This window comes from Panthera onca, chromosome B4, assembly GCF_046562875.1.
Source record: "Panthera onca isolate mPanOnc1 chromosome B4, mPanOnc1 haplotype 2, whole genome shotgun sequence".
NCBI lineage: Eukaryota > Metazoa > Chordata > Mammalia > Carnivora > Felidae > Panthera > Panthera onca.
In genome coordinates this window covers 124,299,713-124,325,741 of record NC_138345.1, presented here as the reverse complement: position 1 = coordinate 124,325,741, position 26,029 = coordinate 124,299,713, and the positions used below count along the sequence as shown (strand labels likewise).

The 26,029-nt window shown below is 38.1% G+C and overlaps 1 protein-coding gene and 1 pseudogene across 4 annotated transcripts in view; one reads left to right on the top strand and one right to left on the bottom strand.

Annotated features, from left to right (window-relative positions):
- Positions 1 to 26,029, top strand: part of SLC41A2 (solute carrier family 41 member 2) — a 119,593-nt gene that overhangs the window by 72,109 nt on the left and 21,455 nt on the right. For all 4 annotated transcript variants that reach the window (XM_078449534.2, XM_078449531.2, XM_078449532.2 and 1 more), the window contains 3 exons: positions 2,013 to 2,092; positions 5,767 to 5,898; positions 7,719 to 7,867. In XM_078449534.2, the coding sequence (XP_078305660.1) occupies positions 2,013 to 2,092; positions 5,767 to 5,898; positions 7,719 to 7,867 (361 nt within the window). The remainder of the gene's footprint in view (positions 1 to 2,012; positions 2,093 to 5,766; positions 5,899 to 7,718; positions 7,868 to 26,029) is intronic.
- Positions 16,151 to 16,726, bottom strand: LOC132693850 (small ribosomal subunit protein uS17 pseudogene; annotated as a pseudogene).

Sequence of the window (26,029 nt, the reverse complement as noted above, 5' to 3'; positions counted from 1 at the left end):
GCATGAACCTATGTGTTTTGGCACAGAGATTTATTCTTTAATACATAATTAGTTCTATGAAATATATATATATATTTTAAATTAGAGCTTAAAATATGAAAATACTGCTAAGGATGACTATTTTTGGACTTTACAGTGTAACTTTAATTTTTAAAAAAATTTTTTAGTTTATTTATTTATTTTGAGAGAGACAGAGATAGCACAAGTGGGGGAGGGGCAGAGAGAGAGGGAAAGAGAATCCCAAGCAGGCTCAGTGCTTCCAGCAAAGAGCCCAACGTGTTGATGTGGGGCCCAAACCCACGAAACCGTGAGATCGTGACCTGAGCTGAAAACAAGAGTCAGACGCTTAACCAACTGAGCCACCCAGGTGCCCCTATGGTGTAACTTTTAATGGGAAATTCTAGTAATTTAGGCATATTAAGCCACAATTCATTTATTTTACTAAAAAATTAATAAAGATTTAATAAATTCCTAATGTTAGCTGTCAAGTAGTGGTAAGAATATTTTGATCTGATATTTTGACAATCAATTCCATTCTCTGATAACATGTAGTTTATTTTTGTGTAATGTAGATTAAATTTTCCTAGAAAATTTAGGCAGTACGACCCCATGGAATATTGGGACTGTTAATGTTTTATAGGGCTTAGACCAAGAAACTGAAGTTAACCAATTAGTAATGGTCTTGAAACTTAAAAAAACCCTCAGAGCTCCATTGAGACATTGAAGTTGAAGGCCTGCTTCTATGTAGCTATATGTTATTTTTCCAGACCTCCATTCTGAAAATCAGCCCTTTCTATGCTACAGCTCATTATTTCAATTTACCAGTGATAAGATTATTTATATGTATATATATATATATATAGTTTTAACACCATAAAAATGATCCATTTAATGCTTTGTTAATTTCATAAATGAAGAAATATTCTTTTAAAAACTAGATTTTAGGGGCGCCTGACTGGCTCAGTTGGTAGAGCATGCAACTCTTTTTTTTTTTTAATCTATTTTTTTTTTAATTTTATTTTATTTTATTTTTTTTAATCTATTTTTTTTAATGTTTATTTATTTTTGATAGAGAGAGACAGAGCACAAGCAGGGGAGGAACAGAGTGAGAGGGAGATATAGAATCGGAAACAGGCTCCAGGCTCTGAGCTATCAACACAGAGCCTGATGCAGGGCTCAAACCCACGAACTGCCAGATCATGACCTGACCCAAAGTCGGATGCCTAACCGACTGAGCCACCAGGTGCCCCTAGAGCATGTAACTCTTGATGGTGGGGTCAGAGTCATGAGTGAAAGCCCTGTGTTTGGTTTAGAGCTTACTTAAAAAAACAAAACAAAAAACCCTATTTTTTAAATTATAAGAGCAATAAATACACATGGTTTTAAAAAATTAACAAATACAGAAGGATATTAAATAATCATCAGTCTTTTGTCTGCCCCTCCACCCAGAGATGGACACTGTTAATAATTTCTTATATATCCTTCCAGACATTTTAAAGCACTTAAAGCATATTCTTTTCCTTTTTATTTATGTTTTTTTTTTATTTTTTCATGTTTTTATTTATTTTTGAGAGAGAGACAGAGACAGTGTGTGAGCAGGAGAGGGTCACAGAGAGAACGGGGGAGACACAATCTGAAGAGGGCTCCAGGCTCTATCAGCACGGAGCCAGATGCAGGGCTCGAACTCACCAACAGTGAGGTTAGACCTGAGCCGAAGTCGGGCGCTTACCCGACTGAGCCACCCAGGTGCCCCTATGTTCTTTTCCTTTTTACAAGGAACACATCTTGGAGATCAGAATGAGAACGGAAACAGAGGGCTACTGCTCATGCCATGTTTTATTTTCAACATTTCACTGTTGACATTGATTTTTACTTGGAATATTTTTCCTTTTTATTGTTTTTTAAATGTCTGAAATGTTTACTTTTAAAAGTAGAGGTGTTTGTATGTAAAGAGCAGCTTTAAATTAATGTGTTTTCTTTTCTCTTCCCTAAACTGTGTGATTTTCTTCCAGCATTGGGGGCCTTATTCTGGACACAACTGTATCTGATCCAAACTTGGTGGGGATTGTTGTTTACACACCGGTTATTAATGGTAAGAATGAGATACACTGTTTCACGATGGCAACAAATCATTATATACTCTTAGGCACTAGTGGGAATCTTAGGGTTCAGATTTTAAGAGGTGTATCTTCCCTTCCCTTCCATTCTCTCTCCAAGCCCAGGGTGGTATCTGTGGTAGAAATGATGTTCCCTGTTCTCAGTATGCACAACACATTTTTGAAAAAAGCTGTTTTTTTACTCTTACCACTTGATCTTAGCTTGAGAATCAGGCATACCTGATTTTTGAGGTTAATGTAGCAACATATGACATTTCAGTTCTGGATTATCACTGGCTTTGGGTTATGTGCTCTGTCCTGTTTTGTTGCTGCTTCTGTCAATTTTTATGGATAAATTAGAGTTAGCTAGGTGTAAGCATTGCTTAAGTCAATGCAGTCCATTAACATCTATCACTCCTCTGCGGATCCCTTTAAAATCTGCCTTATGTTTTTTTTTTTTTTTTTTCTTACCTATAAAGTGGGAACTGTAATACTTAGGTTCACAGGGTTTCTTGTATGTATTCCATTTAATAAAATAATTTTAATCCAGTTATACTGACTTTTGGGCTGGCTCATTAAATTGGATTTTAGTATAACCTACACCAATATAACTTAAAAAGTAATTTTACCTGAGAGAAAACCTGTCATAGGATATGCTACACATTTAATATAAACTGCTTTTTATATTTATGTGTAAGAAAATATGTTCTATGAAGGCAAGTTCTCCAAAATCTAACTTCATATCTAAAATTTCAACTGAACATTTACATTTCTGTGTAGTTATAAAATGTCTGTAAAGAAATTTCCCCTTGGGGTGCCTGGGTGGCTCAGTTGGTTGAGCGTCTGACTTCAGCTCAGGTCATGATCTCACAGCTTGTGAGTTCGAGCCCCAAGTCGGGCTCTGTGCTGACAGCTCAGAGCCTGGAGCCTGTTTCAGATTCTGTGTCTCCCGCTCTCTGTCCCTTCCCCACTCATGCTCTGTCTCTCTCTGTCTCTCAAAAATGAATAAACATTAAAAAACAAAAAAGAAAGAAATTTCCCCTGTAGATCCCCTTCCCAATTTTCCTAGTGCCACACTCCTCCCCATCATCCACCCTTAAAATCATGGCACCATCAACCTGGCCCTTCATCCTCTTTGAATAGACATGACCAAACCTTGTCTATTCGCCCATTAACGTAATTCACTTCTTCACTTACTTATACGACAACAGTCTCAGCATTGTAGTCTGCTAGTATCTCACTTCAGCCATCATTGAAGTAACAAAGTAGCTTTCCTGACCCACTCCCTATTCAGTGCCAATTAAATGTCACTAACAGACTAGTCATCCTTAAACATTGTTTTTATTACATCAGACTTAAGATGATGAACGTATCAGTGGTTTCCTCCTACCTGTCAAATCAAGTTTGAATTCTTCTGCTTCGCTTTTCAAGGCCCTCTATATGCTCTTGGCTGCGTACAACTTTTTCCTTTATCTTTCTAACTGGATTCCTATTTGGGGGCCCCACAAAGATCTAATTTCCACTGCTTGGAATGATTACTGCTTTTCTTCCACCTGTTCCAATCCTATTCAGTGAATATTAGTTGATGAGGTGACTAGCATAAGTTTTACCCACTAATGCCATTAGAGCTGTATTGTCCAACATTTCAGTGAAAAATGTAAATTACAACAATACCGTCATGAGTAAGGTGTTAATCAATACTTCTGTTATTTCACTTTAATCAGTATTTCTGTTATTTCACTTTACAAAAGAAATAATTTTAGAGCTTCATTGAAGTGCTCTTCTTGGAAGCCATCATATTACATGGCAACACAATCTTTTTTTTTTTTTTTTTTTTGTATCCCAGTAAGTAAATCTCTTAGCTGCGTATCACAAGGAGCTCACTTTATGTTAAATTCCACTCTTTAAAGACATTGATAGAGAAGATTAATTCCATGGTCCTCAAAAAAGTGGAACTTTTGAGAATTGAATTTCATTTTAAATGTGTTAGAGGATGTGCTATTTGAAGGACCCCTATGTATCATGACCATCATCATTTACTAACTAGTGAGTACCTACTGTGTACCGGGTAACTTGCAGGTCTTTTACGCACGTTCCTATCATTTAATCCTCCCAATAAGAAAGTAATTTGTCCAGCATCTTATATCTAGTAAGTGGTAACTCAGCATTTAGACCCAGATCTCCTTGATTCCAAAGCCTGTGATTTTTTCCCCCTCAAAATAATTGCTAATTTATCTGTTTTATTAGATACAAGAATACACACTTTGTTTAAAGTAAGGCATATCAGTGTTGATATTTTGCTTAGGACATCTTTTAACACATCTCCCAGCATTTAGTAGCATTTTGTAAAATATATTTCAGGGGCGCCTGAGTGGCTCGGTCGGTTAAGCGTCCGACTTCAGCTCAGGTCATGATCTCACAGTTCGTGGGTTCGAGCTCTGCATTGGGCTCCATGCTGACCATGTTGAGCCTGCTTCGGATTCTCTCTCTCTCCCTCTGCACCTCCCTGACTCGTGCTTTCTCTCTCTCTCAAAATAAATGAATAAACTTTAGAGTATGTGTGTATGTGTGTGTGTATATATATCACAAGAATACTAGTTCTATAAGATATTAATAAGTATAACTTGAAAAGTGAGTTTTTGTTGTCCATTCAGTTTGGGAAGCATTAGGTCAAATAGATTTCTTCACTACAGGATTTCTTAAAGATCTTTATCATGCTAATGTGTACTGTGAATCTTTCCCTCTGGGACTTGTGCTAGCAAGGGGTTAGAATTTCTAGAATTAACCTTCCTTCAGACCCCAGACCATATTTTGCAAACTACTGCTCTAGGTATTATAATGTATATCTTTATCACAGAGCACTGTCAAATAATAATTTAGTCCATTTACATAAAGGATAAGAACTTTGCATCAGTATACTTGGATTTTCACTCTTCTTTCTTACGTGTTCTTTTTGTCATACATTCTACTTTGTTATAAACCTTGTATATACATTGTTATTATTTTTGCTTTAAATGGTCAGATGTTTTTTTGAAGAGATTAAAAATGAGAAAATATCTTTTCTATTTTCTGATATATTTTACATTTCTAGCATCCTTCTTTCCTTTGTGTAGTTCCAGATTTCCATCTGGATTTATGTTCCTTTTGCCAAGAGAAATCCCTTTAATGTTTCCTGTAGAGCATGTCTGTAAAGTATTTGAGAGAATAATCTAGGTTACAAGATTACTTTCTGGAGTATTTTTTTCAGTCTCTTCTACCAATTTCTTTATGAACCTGAGCAGAAAAGTACCAAGCCTTGTCTATTTGGAAAAAAAAAAAAAAAAAAAAAAAATCAAGCTTATTTTTCCTTTCATTAAGGAGGTAAGCATTAAATATCTTGCTGCCTAGCTTTATACCTTGGCCGTGATAGTAATTTAAAACAATTATTTAGTCTGGTCTGCTTTCAGTCGGTGAGTCAGATTTGAAAAAGTAATGCAAGAGTCTTTCCTAATAATGACTTTACGCCTTTGGAATATCTACTTCAACATTAAATAAATCAACATTTCAGAAGAAATTCTTTTTGCTTGTTTTATTGCCCAGCACATAACACAAAGAAGGCCTGCCTTTGGTTGAATTTATGCAAGTTGCTTAAAATAGAAAGATAACTGCTTTGTTTTTCCTTATGTTTCAGGTATTGGTGGTAATTTGGTGGCCATTCAGGCTAGCAGGATTTCTACCTACCTCCATTTACATAGCATTCCTGGAGAATTGCCTGAGGAACCCAAAGGTTGTTACTACCCATTTCGAACTTTTTTTGGTCCAGGTATGTGCTTTGGAGTTTTGCATCTTATATCAGGAATAATTCTGCTCTGAGCACATAGGCAGGCAACAGTTGCTGAATACCTATTTTGTCAGAGTTTTTCATGACTTTTTTTTTTTTTTTTCTGAGACCTGACTAGATTGTAAGTAGAATAGATTGTGTTCATTAAATCTCAGTAAACAGGGGCGCCTGGGTGGCTCAGTCGGTTAAGCGACCGACTTCAGCTCAGGTCATGATCTCACAGTCCATGAGTTCGAGCCCCGCGTCGGGCTCTGTGCTGATAGCTCAGAGCCTGGAACCTGCTTCAGATTCTGTGTCTCCCTCTCTCTCTGACCCTCCCTCGTTCATGCTCTCTCTCTGTCTCAAAAATAAACATTAAAAAAAAAAAATTAAATCTCAGTGAACAAAAAGTTATTTGTATCAAGTCTGCAGCTGCTGAGGAACTTTGTATACTTTTTGTCTTTCATTCTTTTCTCTGGGATACCTTGTTCATGAGTAAAGAAAGAGGAACCTTATCTAGATCTAGGTGATCTAGAGAGACGGATGTACTGTCTTTACTGTATTAATCCTTTTGGCCTTTCTAAATGTAAGCATTTGATCCCAAAGAGAAGGAGAGGGATAACTTCTGTCACAAGGAACAGTGCCCTGTTTATGTCACCCGGGCAGTGAGTACCAAAAAACTAAGACCACTATATTAAATCTCACAATTCCTGTCACTTCTTTTTTGATCAAAATAAAGGTTATTCTTGACTTTTGAACGGGGATGAGAAATGCTCAGTAAAATATCAGTGAAAGAACTCTAAAGGAAAAGTAAAATTAAAACATTCCTGGGGCCCCTGAGTGGCTGTCGTCAGTGAAGCACCTGACTCTTGCTTTCGGCCCAGATCATGATCTCACAGTTGTGGGTTTGAGCCCTGCTTCGCGCTCTGTGGTTTAAGTGCAGAGCCTGCTTGGGAGTCTTTCTCTCTCTCTCTCTCTCTCTCTCTGTCTCTCTCTCTCTCTCTCTCTGTCTCTGTCTCTGTCTCTCTCTCTCTCTCTCTCTGTCTCTCTCTCCGTCTCTCCCTCTGTCCCTCTCTCCCTCTTTCTGCACCTCCCCTGCTTGCTGGCTCACTCTCTCTCAAAATGAATAAACGTTTAAAAAAAAACCAAAAAACCAGAACATTCCTATGCTTTAGGAACTTTATGTGTTTTCTTTTGTCTTCCCTCTATTAGTATGATAGACATTAAAGTCTGGCCAGTGTTCTTCATAGCAAGCTTTTATCAATTTCCTGTCATTTAATTAGCCTATAACATACAGTAAGAATTTCAAAGAATTAAGTGAATTGTGAAAAGTTGAAATGTTTTGCTAGCAACAGAATTTTTTATTTTATATATATATATTTTTTATTATTTTTTTTATTTAAAATTTACATCCAAATTAGTTAGCATATAGTGAAACAATGATTTCAGGAGTAGATTTATTTGTTATATTTTGAGAAAGAGCATGCCTGCATGTGCATGGGTGCTTATAGGCAGGGAAGGGGCAGTGGGACAGGGAGAAAGAGAATCTCAAAGAGGCTGCATGCCCAGTGGGGGAGGGAGTGTTGGGAGGGTAAGGAGATGCTGACGTGGGGCTTGATCTCATGACCCACTATGAGATCATGACCTGAGCCAAAATCGAGAGCTGGGCACTTAACTGGCTGAGCCAACCAGGTGCCCCAGCAACAGAATTTTATGCAGTGCTATTCAGTATAGTAAGTAGAAAGTAGTCCTTAAATGTTAATAACTGACCTGTTATTAACCAAAATATGACTTTGTTTTAACTCTTATATTTTCTATTACAGGAGTGAATAATAAGTCTGCTCAAGTTTTACTGCTTTTAGTGATTCCCGGACATTTAATTTTCCTCTACACTATTCATTTGATGAAAAGTGGTCACACGTCCTTAACTGTCATCTTCATAGTAGTGTACTTATTTGCTGCTGTGCTACAGGTAAGAGTTGAAACCTCTTATAATCTCTTTTATGTTCAGAATGCTGTAAAAGCATAGCTATGCAAATCTAAAAGCACATGAAATATGTTAACATTCCAAAAAGCAACTGAAAGCCTTCATATGGATTTCATCTTCCTAAAACCGGTAAGCTCATGATCACTTTTAATATGACTTGATAAATAGAACCTTCGGATTTCCTGTTTCCTGAATTCCACGGCTTTCCCTTTTTTTTAGATTCTCTAATGTTGTATGAACACGTCTTCTGATAGATGCCTGAGAGTGCCTAAGAACCTTTGCAATTTGTAAAATGCTTTTACATGAATAGGTTGAGTGACTATAAAATTATTTCTTTTAGAATTTGGAAGGCTTTGCTTCAGTGCCTTTTAACTTCTGTTACCATGAGAAGAACAACAGGTGCTTTTCTCACTGCTGATCTCATTATACATAACTTCTTTTCATCTCCCTAGAAGCTTGCAAGATCTTCTCTTTTTTCCTAATGCTTTTCAATTTCACGTTGATGTGCCCTGGTTTGGAAGTCCTTTGTCCGTTTTGTTGGATGTTATTTGACCCTTTCAGTCTAATACTTCATGTTCTTCAGTTCTAGGAAAAAGTTATGAATTATTTACTTGATTTTTTTTTTTCATCATTTTCTCCATTCTCTTTTCCTGGCGTCTTATGATTTGATTCCTACAACGCTTGCATTAAATTTCTGATCTTTTCTTATTCTCTATTTCTTTATCTTTTTCTCTCTTCTTTCTGGAATATCTCTGTGCCTTTCTGCATCTTTTCTCTGTTGTGTCACTGAGGTATCTGGAGAGGGTAGAGTTGAACATATGTATTCAACTTGCCATCTTTCTGTGGGAGGTTATTTTAAAATTTAAGAAAATTGACTTCATTTTCAAGATCTGTGATCGATATAATACATGCACAAAATTTAAAAATTAAATAGTACTAAAGTGTTCTACCTTTCCAATCACATTCCTCAGAGATAATCACTGAAATATTTTAGCTGTTTCTTCTGATAGATATCTGCAAGTTTTAAAGTAACATGCCTGAACTTTCGACTTTCGCTAATAAAAACTGTGGATTTCAGGGGCTGTGTTAACACTCCGTCTTTTCCGTATAGTTGTATCACAGTTCTTTTTGTTAAATTTGCCGTCCGTGTTTGTCTGATTAGGCCTATGGAAATATGTACTATAGAGCCAGATAGTGTAGTATGATTATATTTGCTTTTTGTGTACTTTATTTTTCTTGAGGTTAATAATTACCTTTTTTCCTTTGCATCATTTTCCATAAACCCAATCTTTCCAATGTTTCTACTTTATTTTGGCTTCTTAGGCTCAGCTCTTTGCCAAACTCTGTAGGGTTAGTGCCTTCTACAGTGAGAAATCCTAACCTCATAAGAAGTGCATTCAAATAATTCTTTGAAGAGATAACATTTACATTGGGCCTTCATGACCAGTATTGTTCTAAGTGTATTACATGTACTGATTCACTTAATTCTCAAAAAACCTCTATGAGATTTGTTCTTTTCATATAAATCAGTGACTTTCAAAGTGAAGTACATCTAAAACAATCTGCTGTGTCCAGGATGAAAAAATTAAAACTTCTATTTATATATCTTTCCGTATTTGCTTAAAATGTCTATTTTCATGTGTTTTTATAATTGTTTTATTACAAACATAATATATCAGCACAGTATTAAATAAGTATGCTGGGGTATTTTATACTAGGGCTAAATAATCTAAAACTTTTGGAGATTACTGAGTTAAAGTGTAGAGATGAGAAAGCACAGAGCTCATGTCAGAAAGAGAAAGTAATTCTTGGGGCGCCTGGGTGGCTCAGTTGGTTAAGTGTCCAACTCTTGGTTCCAGCTTAGGTCATGATCTTGTTGTTCATGAGTTCGAGTCCCACATCGGGCTCTGTGCTGGCAGCCCACAGCCTGCTTGGAATTCTGTCTCCTTCTCTCTCTGTACCTCCCCTGCTCACTCTCTATCTCTGTCTCTCAAAAATAAATAAACACTAAAAAAAGAGAGACAAAGTAATTTATGCCCAGGATATAACTAGGAAGAGAGTAGATGAGATAAGGTTAAGAAAGTAGATTAAGGCTCATGTAGAAAGGCCTTAAATGTGAGGCATGGGAGGCTGGAATCTATTTTTAAAATCACAAACACCCTTATGACTTAATTGATATTTTAAACTTTTCTATAATGCTGTGTAGTGCCTGAGAGTTTATCAAAAGTCACCTCTTGAATCATTCATTCATTTATTCACCCAATAAACCTTTATTCTACTAGATACAGAGATGGGTTTTAAATCCCAGGATGAATAAATTCACACCCTATCCTCCAGGACTAGAAGTCTGGAGGGAAGACTGCTACATGAACAAATAATTATATTGTAATATGATATACAAATGCTGGGGATAGCTACCTATAAAGTGCTTTCAGAGTTTAGAAGAAAAAGCTCTACCTGGGGAGTAATATTTTTCTACTGCTCAGTAGGGACAAAAGTTATTTCAAATGCTTTTTTACCACGGGCTACCTTTATCACTGTAAATGATACGGTCATTTATCTCTGTGTAAGTATTGTGAAAAAGATGCATTCTTCAATCCGGTGGGAAATATTCAGAGATTGTTCTTTGGTCTATTGATAAACATGGCATTTTTAGAGCATGTTTCTATTTGCAACTCTACCTCTTAGCCTCATGGATTGATTTTACATTTATGTTTATGGCTCTGTGCCAACATACTATCACGCATCATTTCACCTGGGTCAGTGAAGGATAGAAGTAATTTTTCTGAACTTAAAAAAATACTAGATTTCAGTCTGTACTCAGAGAAATCCTACATGTCTTTTTTTAAGCTCTACTTAAATTCTTACAGGTGAAGGTTGAAAAACTGGAGGAAAGATTGATATTTATTTCTCTGAATCTTGGTTACCTCTTCTATAACATGGGAGGAATAGGAGTATCTACAACAAAACTCAATTTGAAGATTAAATGAGTGAATTATATGAAGCTTGTAACATAGCAGATGCTGTTTGAGTGTTAGCTGGTGCTCTTGTTATTAAAAATAGAATTATAAGTGGTGAGGCATTGACCTCTGATGACAATCGGAAAACGTTTTTTATAATCTTACAGCGTTGATTGGCTTTTCTTATATATCTTTTACAGCTTTCATTTTTATGGGTTTCTCCCCAAGAATCAGATATCTGCCAGAGTAGATTTTTTTAAGTTGATTTATTTTGAGAGACAGAGGGAGACAGAACAAGTGGAGGAGGGGCAGAGAAAGAGAGAGTGTGAGCAGGAGAGGGGCAGAGAGGGAGACAGAGGATCTGAGGCAGGCTCTGAGCTGATAGCAGAGAGCCCAGTGCACGGCTTGAACTCACGAACCGTGAGATCATGTCCTCAGCTGAAGTCAGACACTTAACTGACTGAACCACCCAGGCGCCCCCAAGAGTAGATCTTTGTATGCATCTGACATTGTGTGTTATTCCAGTGGAATAGCTTAGAGCTAGATTGTAAATGCTCAAATCAAATCTTCATGTTCTGATGCCGACATATGTGACACACATGTAAATACATATATGCACACACCTCTTTGGAAACTGAGGTTCAGATACAAGCCCTTCCCCTGCTTCCTTCAATCAATTCAGAGATGGACAGAAGGAAGAAATACTTTATTTTTTTTTATTTAAAAAAATTTTTAAATGTTTATTTCTGAGAGAGAGAGAAAGAGACTAGCAGAGGAGGGGCAGAGAGAGAGGGAGACGCAGAATTTGAAGCTGGTTCCAGGCTCTGAGCTGTCAGCACAAAGCCCAACGCAGGGCTTGAACTCGTGAACTGCGAGATCATGACCTGAGCCAAAGTCAGACGTCCAACTGACTGAACTGCCCAGTCACCCCCAGAAATACTTTTTTTTTTTTTAACGTTTATTTATTTTTGAGACAGAGAGAGACAGAACATGAACGGTAGTGGGGCAGAGAGAGAGGGAGACACAGAATCGGAAGCAGGCTCCAGGCTCCGTGCCATCAGCCCAGAGCCCGATGGCGGGGCTCGAATTCACAAGCTATGAGATCGTGACCTGAGTCGAAGTCGGACGCTTAACTGACTGAGCCACCCAGGCGCCCCCGTAAATACTTTTTAAAGACAAAGCCTCCTTGACTACTTAAGGCTTACCTTTTACTCTTCTTTACTTGATTGGCTTCCCTTTTTTGATCTGGGTTAAATTTATATTCAGAACCTTGGTTTAGGTCCCAGCTCTTACCCAAATATTTTAGTCCACTTTTCCCATCCCTAGACTATATATTTTGATTGAATATGCTATAGTAAGATTTTCTGATGCATGTTTAATTTCTCCCCATCTGTATCCCTACCTCCTTGAGGCTAGAGACCGGCCTTTCCCTATGGTATTCCCCGTGAGACATTATATAGTGGTTGTTTTTGAATTCCTGGTGTTTTGGTTTTTTTCCTAATATTCTTTGATGAACTTTCCCCTCTATCCCTCCCCACCCAATTCCCCAACCAATTAAATGAAGGAAATCTGTTTGAAGGAAACCTCGTGCTGGTCTTATTATAATGACATAGTAACAATCATTTGCAGTATATTTGCATTTACTCAGATATCATCTCTTCCTGGAAGCCTTGCTTGAATCCCTAATCTGGCCTGAGTGCCCTTATTCTGTTCCCATAGTACCCCGTGAATATCATTATTCTAGTTCTGACACATTATATTGACATTATCTGTTTATGCGTGTTTCACCCCTTATAGAGAAGGGATCTTTGGCTTATTCATTTTTATGCCTTTTACCTAGCCCCATCCCTGGTGTTCAGTTAATGTTTGTTAAACAAAATGACTATATCTTGCCAACTCTGCCTCCTCCTTCACTGGAGGGAGGAGAAAAGTTTACAACTGTATTTAAGTCCTGGAAATGCCAGAAAAACTGAAACATCTCAATTTTCTTCTCCTTGCCGTCAATAAACACCAGCTTTCTCTCTTTGAATGACATGAGGATTGAAAATAAGAGGCAGTGAAAAATAAAACACAAAACCCCCCAAATTTCCATCAGTGTTCAGCCAGAATTATAAAGTTTTACCGAAGTGTTTAGAGATGCAATGACTTGGTATTGAGAGAAAACAAAAGGTAGGGGGAGATAGATACAGCAGAATTGGTCATGAGTTGATCGTTGATAAAGCCAAGTGATGGTCCATGGGAGTGGTGTGGGTTAATTTATACTGTTCTCTTCTATGTATTTGAACTTTTACATAATAAAGAGTTCTAAAAAGTTAAGGTTTAGTTTCAGATGTTAACACAAGAGTTTTTTCAGAGCATATTAGCTTTCTAATTTTGGTCCTGCAGCTGACTATTTCTCATATCAAGTGAAAAGTGAAACGTCAATTTGAATTTGAAATCGTTTGGGACTTGGAATGATTAAGTGTCTTTTATTTTGCCTCTGGCACACTCTAACTACATTTTTTGAAATTATTCTTTACTTTTTTTTTAAGTTTATTTATTTATTTTGAGAGAGAGAGAGAGCACATGAGCAGGGGAGGGGCAGAGAGAGAAGGGGACAGAGAGAGAAGCCCCAGCAGGCTCTACACTGTCAGCATGGAGCCTGATGCGGGGCTTGAACTCACAAACCACGAGATCATGACCTGAACCGAAAGCAAGAGTCAGATGCTTAACTGACTGAGCCACCCAGGCGCCCCGAAACTATTCTTTAAATTTAAAAATCTACTTACACAAATTACGTTATTTAGGTATTTATTATGTGTCTTGCAATTAAAAGGAACCTAACAAATGTGTTTTCGTTGTGTGCAGTAAGGCCACTGAACCAGTCAGTAGCTGTGATGGATTATACGCTTACTCATGTTCTTGCCCAGGGCCCGAGAGCAATCAGGGTTAGTTGGACTGTGTCAAGGCCAGAGTAATGTGTGAAAGGCATTTTATTTGGTACACCAGTGACCATATTGCATTTTGAGTTTTCTTCACAAGCTAACCATCCTGTACTGCTTGTTACAACTTTTGTGATATCAGCCAACATTTATAAGACTGCCAGCTGTGGCTAAGGATGTAGTTTTGGGCTTTAGAACGTAATTTTTCATCTGTGTCACATTAGCCCATGGAACCCACAACTCTGATTTTATAGAACCAAAATATACTTTCTTCTACAAACTTAGAGATGACTGGGGTCTTTCTCCCTAAGCAGTGATTTCCTCGGCTTCACATCTTATTTATTCAGATGCTCCATTAACTGTTCAAAGCTTGTGAATTTGTGAAATGAAAAGCATAATATGGAATTCCAGGCTGTGATGAACCTTTTCGGCGTTTCAAGATACATCAAAGGGAATCCTGATGCCTTCTTCAGGATTTTCTGTCTGTTAATTCATTTGTTTGCCTTATTCTCTACAGACAGTCTCTTTCAAGGATGTGGTATTTTGACAACATAATAAACCCAAGAAGGTACAAAAGTAACTATCAATCAAATAAGCAGACTGGCAATTTCTTGAGCAAAGAAGGAACAGAGTACATTGTGGCTTGTTTCCCTATTTAAAGTCTCTACTACTTGCCCTTTGTGTTTGAAATCCTAACTGTGCCTCCTTTGTAAAAAGACAAAAGCATAAAGCTTGGATGACATACCCTCCAAGAGCCAAAAAGATAAGCCCATAAGAGTATATTAACATTTTTTTTTTGCTATAAAATATTTTAATGGGAAAAAAAGACTTTTTTTATTTTCTAGATGCCTATTGAATTCCAACAAAGTGCTTGCTAATATAATTGGTAAATTATGAAGCAAAACCATTTAAAAATTTTTTTAAATGTTTATTTATTTGTTTTGAGAGAGAAAAAGAGAGTGTGAGCAGGGGAGGGGCAGAGAGAGAGGGAGAGAGAGGATCGCAAGCAGGCTCTATGCCGTTAGCACAGAGCCTGATGTGGGGTTTGATCTCACAAACCATGGGATCGTGACCTGAGCTGAAATCAAAGTCGGATGCTTAACTGACTGAGCCTCCCAGGTGCACCAAATCAAAACCATTTCTAAATGAAATTTTTAATTCCCTATTGTAGGCAGTGATTGTTTTGTGCAGAAAATTAGGTTATTAAGAACTGGACTAAAAATTTCAGCAGCACCAAATTCCATGAGAAATTCATTGTGAAAGTTGATTGTAGAAAACCTTTGCTCCTGGCTGTATCTGTCTTTGCATATGGGGAAGACAAAATATTTCCATTAAATGGTGTAATGACAACATGTTCCCAATGTGTAAAATTTAGAATGATATGTATCAGGATTATACCAAATCCATAACACATGTAGTCTTCTAAGCACTGTGCTCGTTGCTGTACAAAAGAAATAGAAGACATTGACCCTGGCCTTTACCATCTTTTCTGTTGTGGGAGATTGGACTTAAATGCATGAAACAGAGAAAAGCCTGACTTTCTTCCCTATGATAATAGCATCTTCCTCTGTAACTTCAGAATCAAACTTTTTGCCAACGCCTGGATTTCATTCTTTAAAAGTGCCTCAGTAGATTTTTCTTTTTATGAGTTTATTTTTGAGTAATCTCTACACCTAAGGTGGGGCTCGAACCCACAGTCCTAAAATCAAAAGTCACATGCTCCACTGACAGAGCCAGCTAGGTGCCCCTTAGATTTTTCTTTTTCTTTCCTTTTTTTTTTTTTTTTTTGAAGAGGAGAATCAGAGTATATATTGTAGCTGATGAGAAACTTCAATTAATATTGATAAATATGAAATTATTCTTAGCAAAATAATGATTCTTACACTTTTTATTAGTATGATTTAAAAAAAATGGAGTCCCCTTAGTTTTTTTTTTCTTTGAAGTTTATCTATTTTTTATTTTTTATTTGTTTTTAGTAATCTCCACATCCAGTGTGGGGCTCGAACTCACAACCCTGAGATCAAGAGTCACATGCTCCTCTGACTGAGCCAGCCAGGCGCCCCTTCTTAGTTTTTATTACTACCTTTTGGTAGACAGTATTTGATTTTGAATTTTACACTTATGTGCAAATCGCATGGGTTCATATTCTCAAGAAAAATTGTTCCCAGCAAATCCCAAACCCACCTTAAATGAACAAATGTATGCCCCCATAATAAAATTTGTCATTAGGATCTTGATTAATGAATTTCCTAATAAGTGTTTCTGTCTTATAAATAATAGTTCATGGTCATTTTGGGGCTTTTTGGTTTTTTGTTTGTTTGTTTGTTTCTGTTTTTGTTTTTTTAGCTCATGGTCATTTTGGGTTTTTTTTTTTTGTTTTTTTTGACTGGGAAAATAACTTTATTTTCTTCGGGGGTGTGGACAGACGTCTAGTCTCAGAACTTCTGGAATTGCTTTTTGGTGCCAGCGGCCTTTGTGACTTTGAGCACGTTGAAGCGCACAGTCTTGCTCAAGGGCCGGCACTTGCCCACTGTGACAATGTCGCCGATCTGGACATCCCTGAAGCAGGGGGACAGGTGCATGGACATGTTCTTGTGGCGTTTCTCAAGGCGGTTGTACTTTTGGATATAATGGAGGTAGTCTCAGCGGATGACAGTGGTCCTCTGCATCTTCATCTTGGTCACCACACCAGACAGAATCTGCCCTCGGATGGAGGCGTTACCAGTAAAGGGGCATTTCTTGTCAATATAGGTGCCCTCAATGGCCTCCTTGGGCGTCTTGAAGCCCAAACCGCTGTTTTTGTAGTATCGCGGGAGTTTCTCCTTGCCAGTTTCTCCAAGCAGAATCCTCTTCTTATTTTGAAAGATGGTTGGCTGCTTTTGGTAGGCACGCTCAGTCTGAATGTCCGCCATCTTCCCGGCCGCCTGGAAAAAGGCGCTCATGGTCATTTTGAAACATATGTTTGTAATATGAGTGTGGCCACGACACAAATAGTATAAATTAAAAACAAATATCTTCCATTTCTTATCTAGTAGAGTATGCTTGGGACAGAAAGATGGTCTAGATACTTACTGAAGGAAGCACTGGCCACATCTTAGTTCTGAAGTCACATTCACGTGATTTAGTGTCATCTTAACTTTGAAGACATAAAATTAATGTTTTCACAGAAGGATATTTATAAGGCAGGCTGTCTGTAATCACATACATCCCATACAAAGGATAAAGGAAAGAAGAGGGAAGATAAGATCCCAATATGAGCAATACTGTAGAGAGATTGGAGCTGTTCACTGTCAGTCATGAGTCAGAGTTTCTGCTCTGCTACTTATTTTGTGACTTTAATCAAGTTTTGTAACCTTCCTGGCCTTATTTTTTTCCCCTAACTCAGAGGGTAGTGATGAGAGCTAAGCTAATGTATATAAATTACTTGGTGGAATTTCTGGGACATAGTAAGTTTCCAATAATGGTAGTAGCTGCGGTGTATCGTATTATTGTCAGAGGCATCACTTTTCCTTCCTCTCATTATTGGAGACACCTTCATTTTGACGCCTGTTCTTTACCACACAATTCCCTTCTTGCCCTTCTGATGAGTGGCCTAAGCTTTAGATAGCATCCTTGCATTGCTTGCTCTCATATTGATGTCTCTAGTCTGGACTCCTTTTCTACATCTCCAGTTATATGTTGAAAGATCTCTCAAACGTGAATGTCCAAAACTAAATTCCTTGTTCCCCCATAATCTCTCCCATCTCAGTAGCAGGGGTGGGGAGATGAGAAGCCACAAGGGGTACAGTGAAAAGGGCAATAAGCCAAGCTTAGGGCACACAAGCAAAGATCTCGAAACCTCTCCATCCTCAGCCCCTGATGCTGTAAAGTCCCTCTGGGATGGGGAGAGCCTCATTCACGTAGGCTTATGGCATGTGCGCTGTTGGCACCCCAAATCCTGCCCGTCACAGTCATCACCATTATCCTGCTACTGATAAGTGCGTGCGTTGTGACGGGAAGACTCCTGGACTAGGAATAAGTATTTCTTTCTTTTTTTCTAAGTTTGTTTATTTTATGTTGAGGGGGGAGAGGGTCAGAGAGAGGGAGAGAATCCCAAGCCGGCTCCATACTGTCAGCGCAGAGCCCAGTGCAGGGCTTGAACTCAAGAACTGTGAGACCACGACCTGAGCCAAAACCAAGAGTCGGATGGGACACTTAACCAACTGAGACCCCCGGGCTCCCTGGAGTAAGTATTTCTGGCCCCTTCCTGTATTGTGACTTTAGCTAAGTCACAGCACTGCTGTGTGGCTTAGTTTTTTCACTTGTAACATTACAGTGAAGATACTAACACTAAGGTAACCATTTAATTTTAGTCCAAACTAGGACACTTTGGAGAGTGAAAGAGAGCTATTGATAATTAGAATGACCATCACTTCTGGGCAAATGAGGAAGCATAGTGACCCTAGCTATCACTCAGATCCCCTCCTGCATTCATGATGTTTGATTTTGTGAATTCCCACTTCTACAGGAAAGATGATTTGTTACAAAGTATTGTTGTATATATTTAGTAATGTATATGCTAATATTAAAATAATCTGGGGGCGCCTGGGTGGCTCAGCGGGTTAAGCATCCGACTTCAGCTCAGGTCACGATCTCACAATCCGTGAGTTCGAGCCCCGCGTCGGGCTCTGGGCTGATGGCTCGGAGCCTGGAGCCTGCTTCGGATTCTGTGTCTCCCTCTCTCTCTGCCCCTCCCCCGTTCATGCTCTCTCTCTGTCTCAAAAATAAATAAACGTTAAAAAAAAAAAATAATCTGCTAACTACAGCAGTCTATTAATATGGAAATCAATAATTGCTGCTAAAGTAATATTAAGTTAAATTGGCTTTTATGGGTTAGCCAGAGAACCAAAGCAATACAAAAAATGTTGTTTTCTTGAAAAATTGTATTCCAAGTCTGCTAACTTTTTTTTTCAAAAAATAGCTTATTTTTAATGGGTCTTTTTTTTTTTTTTTTTTAACCCGGAAGTCTGGCACTTCTCTCTGCCATAATTTGACTTATATTATAGTGTTCAGTTATATTTCTTCTGGATTTTTTTAGAGGAAGAGCGTAATGGTATATATAGGCCAGTTCATCACCTCATCACCTAAATTATATATTCTGAAAGTTTCCCATCTCTGACAGTTCCTTTCTTGGGGTTTGGTAATCTCAGCCACTTTTTCAATATATATAAGAGTTTCAAAAGTGGTGATAGCAAACAGTGTATGGCATTTATTATGAGCCATTCACTGTTAGGCACCTTACATATATGAACTTGCTGAGTACTCTCTACAACTCCGTGACCTACGTTAGGCTGTTCCCATTCACAGATGAGGCAGATGACATAGAGAGAAGTTGACTGACTTCTCCGAGGCCACACAGCAAGATGGAGTCTATAGTCTGTACTCCTAACCACTATGTTTTACAAGAATAAGTTTGACACTTTGTTGTGCTCCTAGAGGTACATGGTTCTTAGGATGGCAGTTTCTGAAGACTTAAAGCTGCCTTTTGTCTCTATTTTGTTCCATCCTCATATTCCTTCCAGCCTGGCATTTTGCCTCAGAAGGGCCTTCATTGCACAGAGTTTACATAGAATCTTTGTCTACTGAAGTCAGGTAGGAATCCAGTCAAGAAAACAAATGTCCTGAGAGAAGCACAAAGCACTATGGGAGTTCAGTAGTGGGAGTTTTTCCCTCCATGGGGAGGAAGATTTATAATGGATAAAATTTTGTTTTGTGGAATCCATAGAAAATGCCATTTCAGCAAAAGGAAATAGCATTAGGTAAATGAGAAAAGTCAGGGCATTTACAGAAAATAGTAGGAAAATTTATGGAGCATAGGGGCTTATGTAAAGAAGTGATGGAAAATAAGGTTGAAAATTAACAGATTGTGGCAAGATCGTGAAGGATCTTGAAGACCGGACTGACGAGTTTATTTTGTTTTACAAAATGATGATTTTCAAAATTTGTTCCCCTTGCAACAAACTTGTGAGATCTGATAACATTTCATTCATCCGATGCAGGGAGCATAGATGTAAGGGCTTGGGCTCTGGTATTCACCACTTGTACCTGTGTCAGCTTAAGCACGGTAACCTCTCAGGGACTGTGTTTTCCCATCTATAAAAAGTGGCTAAGAATAGACCCACCTTGTTGGCTGTTGTTATAAGGATGAAACGAGATAATCTATGAAAGGTGCTATTACGGTTTTACTATTTTATTACCATCATCACTAGTAGCTGTGGATTACTGGAGTAATGAGTGTCTTAGGGGATCAGTGACAGAATCAAGACCTATGGAATCTAGCATCAAGAGTCCCTACCATGATTCTGATACCCCAGTAATTGCTTGGAGTCATTCTTCTCAGTAAGGAAGAATGTAGCCATGTGGTGGCAACCTGCCCATAACTGGAATCCCAGGATAACTACCCAATAACTGAGAGTTAATTGGCTCAGCCCTAGGCAAGTTGCTTAATTCCTTAGGGGTCTCATTGTTCTTGCCTGCAAGATGAGGATAATGACTCCTCATTGTATAGTAGTAATAATGTTTAAATGTGTGGCACATAGTAGGCCTTATTAAATGGTGTGGTTATATATATATATATATTGGTTATATATATATATATATATATATATATATATAGGTTATATATGTATATATATATTGGTTATATATATATATATATATTGGTTATATATGTATATATATATATATATATATATATATATATATATATATATTTTTTTTTTTTTTTTTTTTTTTTTTTTTATTACAACACTAACTCAAATCCTATTCCCAGATGGCATCACAAAGGAAGGATCTAAGCCATTAGGGGATTGTAACAGGTTGCCTGACCTCATTCCCATTCTTTTCTCACTCCTCAAGATTTAAATCCACCAGATTTCAAATGGGAAGTAAGGATCTCTTTATTCTTTCTGCATTCTGTCTCTGTTTCCTCATTGGTTTCTGTTTGGGTTGAAGGAAAAGTATGAAGAGAATGGTAAGGAAATGTGAGGAGAGGGTCAACAGTTGCAGGAATTTTCTTCTCTTGTTCTAAAAACACCTACTTTAGCTTTGCGAGTTGATGAATATGTTACCTTAAGGTAGACAGTTGAAACAGGTGAATTTTTGAGATTCCCTTTTCGCCTTGTTTTGATTGTATTTTTTGTGATACGATAGTGTGATGACGCTATTGTAGCTTAGGTTGTAGGGGCTTAAGATGGAGACAATTTCCCAAATCCCTTTTTAGGATTAATTCTCTAGACAAGTATGCTCGGGCTCCAGGCCAGACAGCCGCAGAAGATGAAACCATAGCCTGCCTCATTGGAGACATAGCATGCTGGATCCCTTGGGTAGTGAGGCATTGAGAAGGGGAGTTCTCTTCAGGCTTGTCGACCCTGATGAAGACGAAGGTAGGGCCAGAGACGCTGAGCTGTCTTTTTCTAGTGTTCTGGTGAGGATGTAACCACCCGTGCTCTGAATCCTGCTGAGACTGCAGACGTGACTTGGAGCACTCATCCATCACCGACAAAAAAAAAAAAAAAAAATGGGAAAGCACTTAACTGAAAAATATAAAAACCATTACTCAAATTTGCCAGAATAAAGTCCTGGTTAATTGTGATTCCAGAATAGTCACTGTAAAAATTCTGACCTGACCTGATTTTATCACTTAAAATGTTTAGCTTATTTAAAAAAAAATGTTTAGTGCCATGCCACTTTAAAAAAAAATTTTTAAAGCTAAATGTCTATGTCAGCTCTAGTTGTACTTATTGAAAGGAATGTTTAAACAATGTCAAAGGAGGATGAGACCATCATTCCGTATCTAAAATTAAGAGACAGTTGAATTTACTGCTCCCTGTTGTGAAGTAGTTACACTGGGATCAGGCAAAATCTCTTTAGGCCAGCAAACTGCCATTCTTACATAGGGTTTAGGGTTTGGGAGTTGAAGGTTCAAAAGCACAAGTGGGCTGATGCCAGGTGGAGAAGTACGGTTACTGGGGTGTGAGTAGTGTTGTTTGGTTGGCCCCAAGCCGTTTACTTATTGGACTGAATTTGTTCCTAATTGGCTACTTCAGAAGCAAGGACTGTCATTGATTGGCTGGGTTTTAAAGTGTGTTCAAGAATGTAAGTTGTTTATTGATTGAATGAATTCAAAACCACTTCTGTCGGCTTTTTGTTACATGGTGAAACAATCATCAGTGTTTTCCCGGGAATGTGGGAACTTTGGAAATTCTCAGTCCCCATTGTTCTTAACGCAGTCAAAGCTCCAGGAGATCATTAAGGATTGTCCAGACCTTCCCCTCTGTTGTTGATTCTTCTTGAAGATGGGGTTTCATTTGTGAAGATCTGATTTTCAGTTTGTACCAATCAGCATGATTTCATTTATTTCTTTGAAGCATTTATTGAAACATCTGCCAGGACAGTAACTGTAGAAGAATTTGAGGTGCTAGACAATAAACATCAAATGACTCTGAGGCAAACAAGAATAATTAGAAGTATTGGGAGGGACTAGTATATATTTCACTCGCATAACCTAAGGTTTTTCAGGTATGACCAAGAAAACAAGTCTTAGGCATTCCCTAGGTGGCCAGACTGCCTTTTCTTTCAGCTTAGATATAGATTGCTGTATTCCACCTGTAATATGGGTCAGGTATAAAGAACATGAGTGTTAGTAATGGTTTCAGTTGGCCAAAAGAAAGTCCAAAGCCATTCTGTCATCTATAACTGGAACTATTATTTTGATAGTCTTGTGTGGAAGCTGTCTACTTGTATGATCATCTCTGTTCTGAGAATCTTGGGTTAGTAGTCAAGTTCTATGAATCATCTGTTCCTGGGGGTGCTCTGGAGAACCTGTTTTTTTTTTTTTTTTTTTAAGTTTTATTCATTTATTTTGTGAAAGAGAGAGAGCATGCAGGAGTGAGGGAGGGCCAGAGAGAGAGAATCCCAAGCAGATTCTGCACTGCCAGCACAGAGCCCAACACGGGGCTCTGTCTCACAAACCATGAGATCATTACCTGAGCTGAGATCAAGAGCTGGGTGCTTAACCGACTGAGCCACTCAGGTGCTCCTTGGAGAACCTGTTTTAGGTTCTCGACTGGTATTACCTTCCGGCTCCTCTAAGGTCCCTTCCATTTTTTCCCCCAGAGGGTGTCCATCGTTCAGTCTTATCCAGGGATCATGTTTTGTTTTGTTTTGTTTTGTTTTGTTTTGTTTTGTTTTGTTTTTAGCTGAATAATTGACATTCCTTTCAAACAGGGTTGTACCTGTACATAGACAAAAAGATCACGGATTATTTTATTCATCGTCATAGACTCAGCACCAGCCCCTAATGCAGTAAATAATTATCAAATACATTCAGCTTTATATAATTCTTAGATTATTTTAGGCATTTCAGTCATGTTTCTTTTTGATTCTGATCTCACTGAAAGCAATAACTATGTCATATTCTTTTCTGAGTAACCCAGAAAGCTTATCACAGTGTTTTCTATGTTAGGTACCAATAAATATTCGTTAAATTGGATTCAAGATGCATTGAGCATACTTTGGATATTTGGGAAAATACTTGACATGGTTGCTAACCGCTTGAGCAGAAGATGCCAGACACAAAAAGAATACAGAATATATTATTACATTTATATTAAGTATAGATAAAGGCATATACAACTAAAAAAGAAAGTAAATGAAGTTTGATAACTAACTTGTGCCAGAATAAGAACTGGGGCAAAGGAAGAAACAATAGCTTTGTGGCTTCTAATTCAAAAACTGTTTGGTGAGTGATCAGGATCATTCTTTTTCTCCTTGCCTCTGTTTCTACTCGCTACTGTTCTTAGATACCCTATTTACAAGAAGAATATGAACTAATGTTTATTAAGTGTCTATTAATTGCCAGATGACTTTTTTTTTTTTTTTTTTTTTTTTTTTTAAGTAGGCTTCACGTCCTATTCGGAGCCCAATGTGGGGCTTGAACTCACAACTCTGAGATCAGGGTCTGAGCTGAGATCAAGAGTCAGATGCTTAACCAAGTGAGCCACCCAGGTGCCCTAGCCAGACACCATTTTTTCTTAATGTTTATTTATTTATCTTAAGAGGGAAAGAGGGTGTGAGCCCATGAGTAGGGGAGGGGCAGAGAGGGAGAATACCAAGCAGGCTCCACACTGTCAGCACAGAGCCCAACATGGGGCCCAATCCCACGAGCTATGAGATCGTGACCTGAGCTGAAACCAAGAGCTGACTGCTCAACCGACTGGAGGCACCCAGGTGCCCCAGACAACACTTTTCATTGAAATTATTTCACATAATACTTTTAGCAGCCCTCTGAGATATGCAGTCTTCTCTACTTTCCAAGTGACAAATCAGAGAGACTGAAAGTTTAAAAAACTTATGCAGAGTCAGGGAGCCTGGGTGGCTCTGTTGGCTAAGCGTCCACCTTCAGTTCAGGTCATGATCTCACGGTCCATGGGTTCCAGCCCGACATAGTAGGGCTCTGTGCTGACAGCTCAGAGCCTGGAGCCTGTTTTGGATTCTGTGTCTCCCCCTCTCTCTGTTCCTCCCCTGCTCATTCTCCGTCTCCCTCTCTCTCAAAAATAAATAAACATTTAAAAAAAAAAATTATGCAGAGTAACAGAAGTAGTTAAGTAGTAGATAAAATTTGAATTTAGATCTGTGTTACTTCAAAGTCTTTGTTCTGTCTATTCTATCACAAAGTAAAAGGACCAAGAATTTAACCTGGTAATTTCATTATTTATTAGCAGAGGATGACAGAAAGAGGTCCTACACTTGAGGGCAGGGGTCAGCAAACTTTTTCTGAAAAGGGCTAGAGAGTCAACATTTTAGGACTTGGAGGCCATGCGGTCTCTGTCACAAGTACTCAACTCTGCTAGAACAGCACAACAGCAGCCACAGACAATATGTAAATAAATGAGTGTGGCTGGTGTCCCAGCAAAACTTTGCCTATGGACACTGGAAATGAAATTTCCTAAAATGTTTATGTGTCACAAAATACTATTTTTTCTTTGGTTATTTTCAACCATTTAGAAATACCAAATTCTTAGCTTATGGGCCATACAGGTAGGTGCTGGGCCAGACAGGCTATAGTTTGCTGACCCCTGCTGTAGGCTGTTCCTAGAAGAAACCCCTATCAGAGTCCTTACATATTTTTAGGAATTTCCTTTCCTTTATAGACAGATTTTAAAAGTTCAACAGGTACTTATCAAACCTCTCCCTATGTGCTGCACACTGCTACTTGTTTTAAAGAGATGAATTCTCCAACAAAAGCAATTTTGAAAGACAATGACATTAAGGTCTAATTTATATGCAGTAAACCATACCTGTGTAAAGTGTAGTTTGATGAGTTTGCATACATAGTTTGCATAGTTTGTAGTTTGCTTAGTTTGTGTAGTTTGCATAGTTTGACGTATGCATACATCCATGTAACAACCACCACAATCAACATATAGAACATTGCCTTCGCCCTCAAAAAGTTCCCTCATGCCCCTTTGCAGTCAGTGCCCCTCCATCCCTGGCTCTAGACAACCACTGATCTATCCTTTATCATTATAAATTGTATTTTCCTTTTCTGAGTTTTCATATAAATGAATATAAATTTATATTCTTTGACTCCTTCTTTTACTCCACATGTGTTTTGAAATTTATCCATATTGTTACATATGTTAGTAATTTGTTCCATTTTTGCTGCTTAGTATTCTATCATATGACTATACCCAACTGGTTTATCCATTCACCTGCTGATGAGCATTTGGTTTGTATCCAGTTTGGGTCTATTATGAATGAAGTTGATATTAACATTTATGTATAAGTTTTGTGTAGACATATGTTTCTGTTTCCCTTGGGTAAATACCCAGGAGTAGAGTTGCTGGATCTTCTGGAAACTTTAGAAGAAACTGCCAGTCTTTTTTCCAAAGTGGTTATACTGTTCTGCATTCCCATTAGGGTGAGAGTTCCCATTGTTCTACATCCTCACCATTACTTAGGATTGTCAGTCTTTATGCCTTTAGCCATTCCAGTGGGTATAAAAGTGGTAGCTCATGACCATCGTAATTTCCATGTGCCTCCTGATTAACAGGGTTAATTTCATGGGTTTACTGGCCGTTCATGTTTTCTTTTGTGAAGTCCAAATCTTATGTCCATTTTTTAAAATGGGTTGACTTATGGAGTTGTTAAGAGTTCTTTGTATATTCTGGGTATAAGTCCTTTGTCATATACATGTATTGAAAATATTTTCTCCCAGTCTGTAC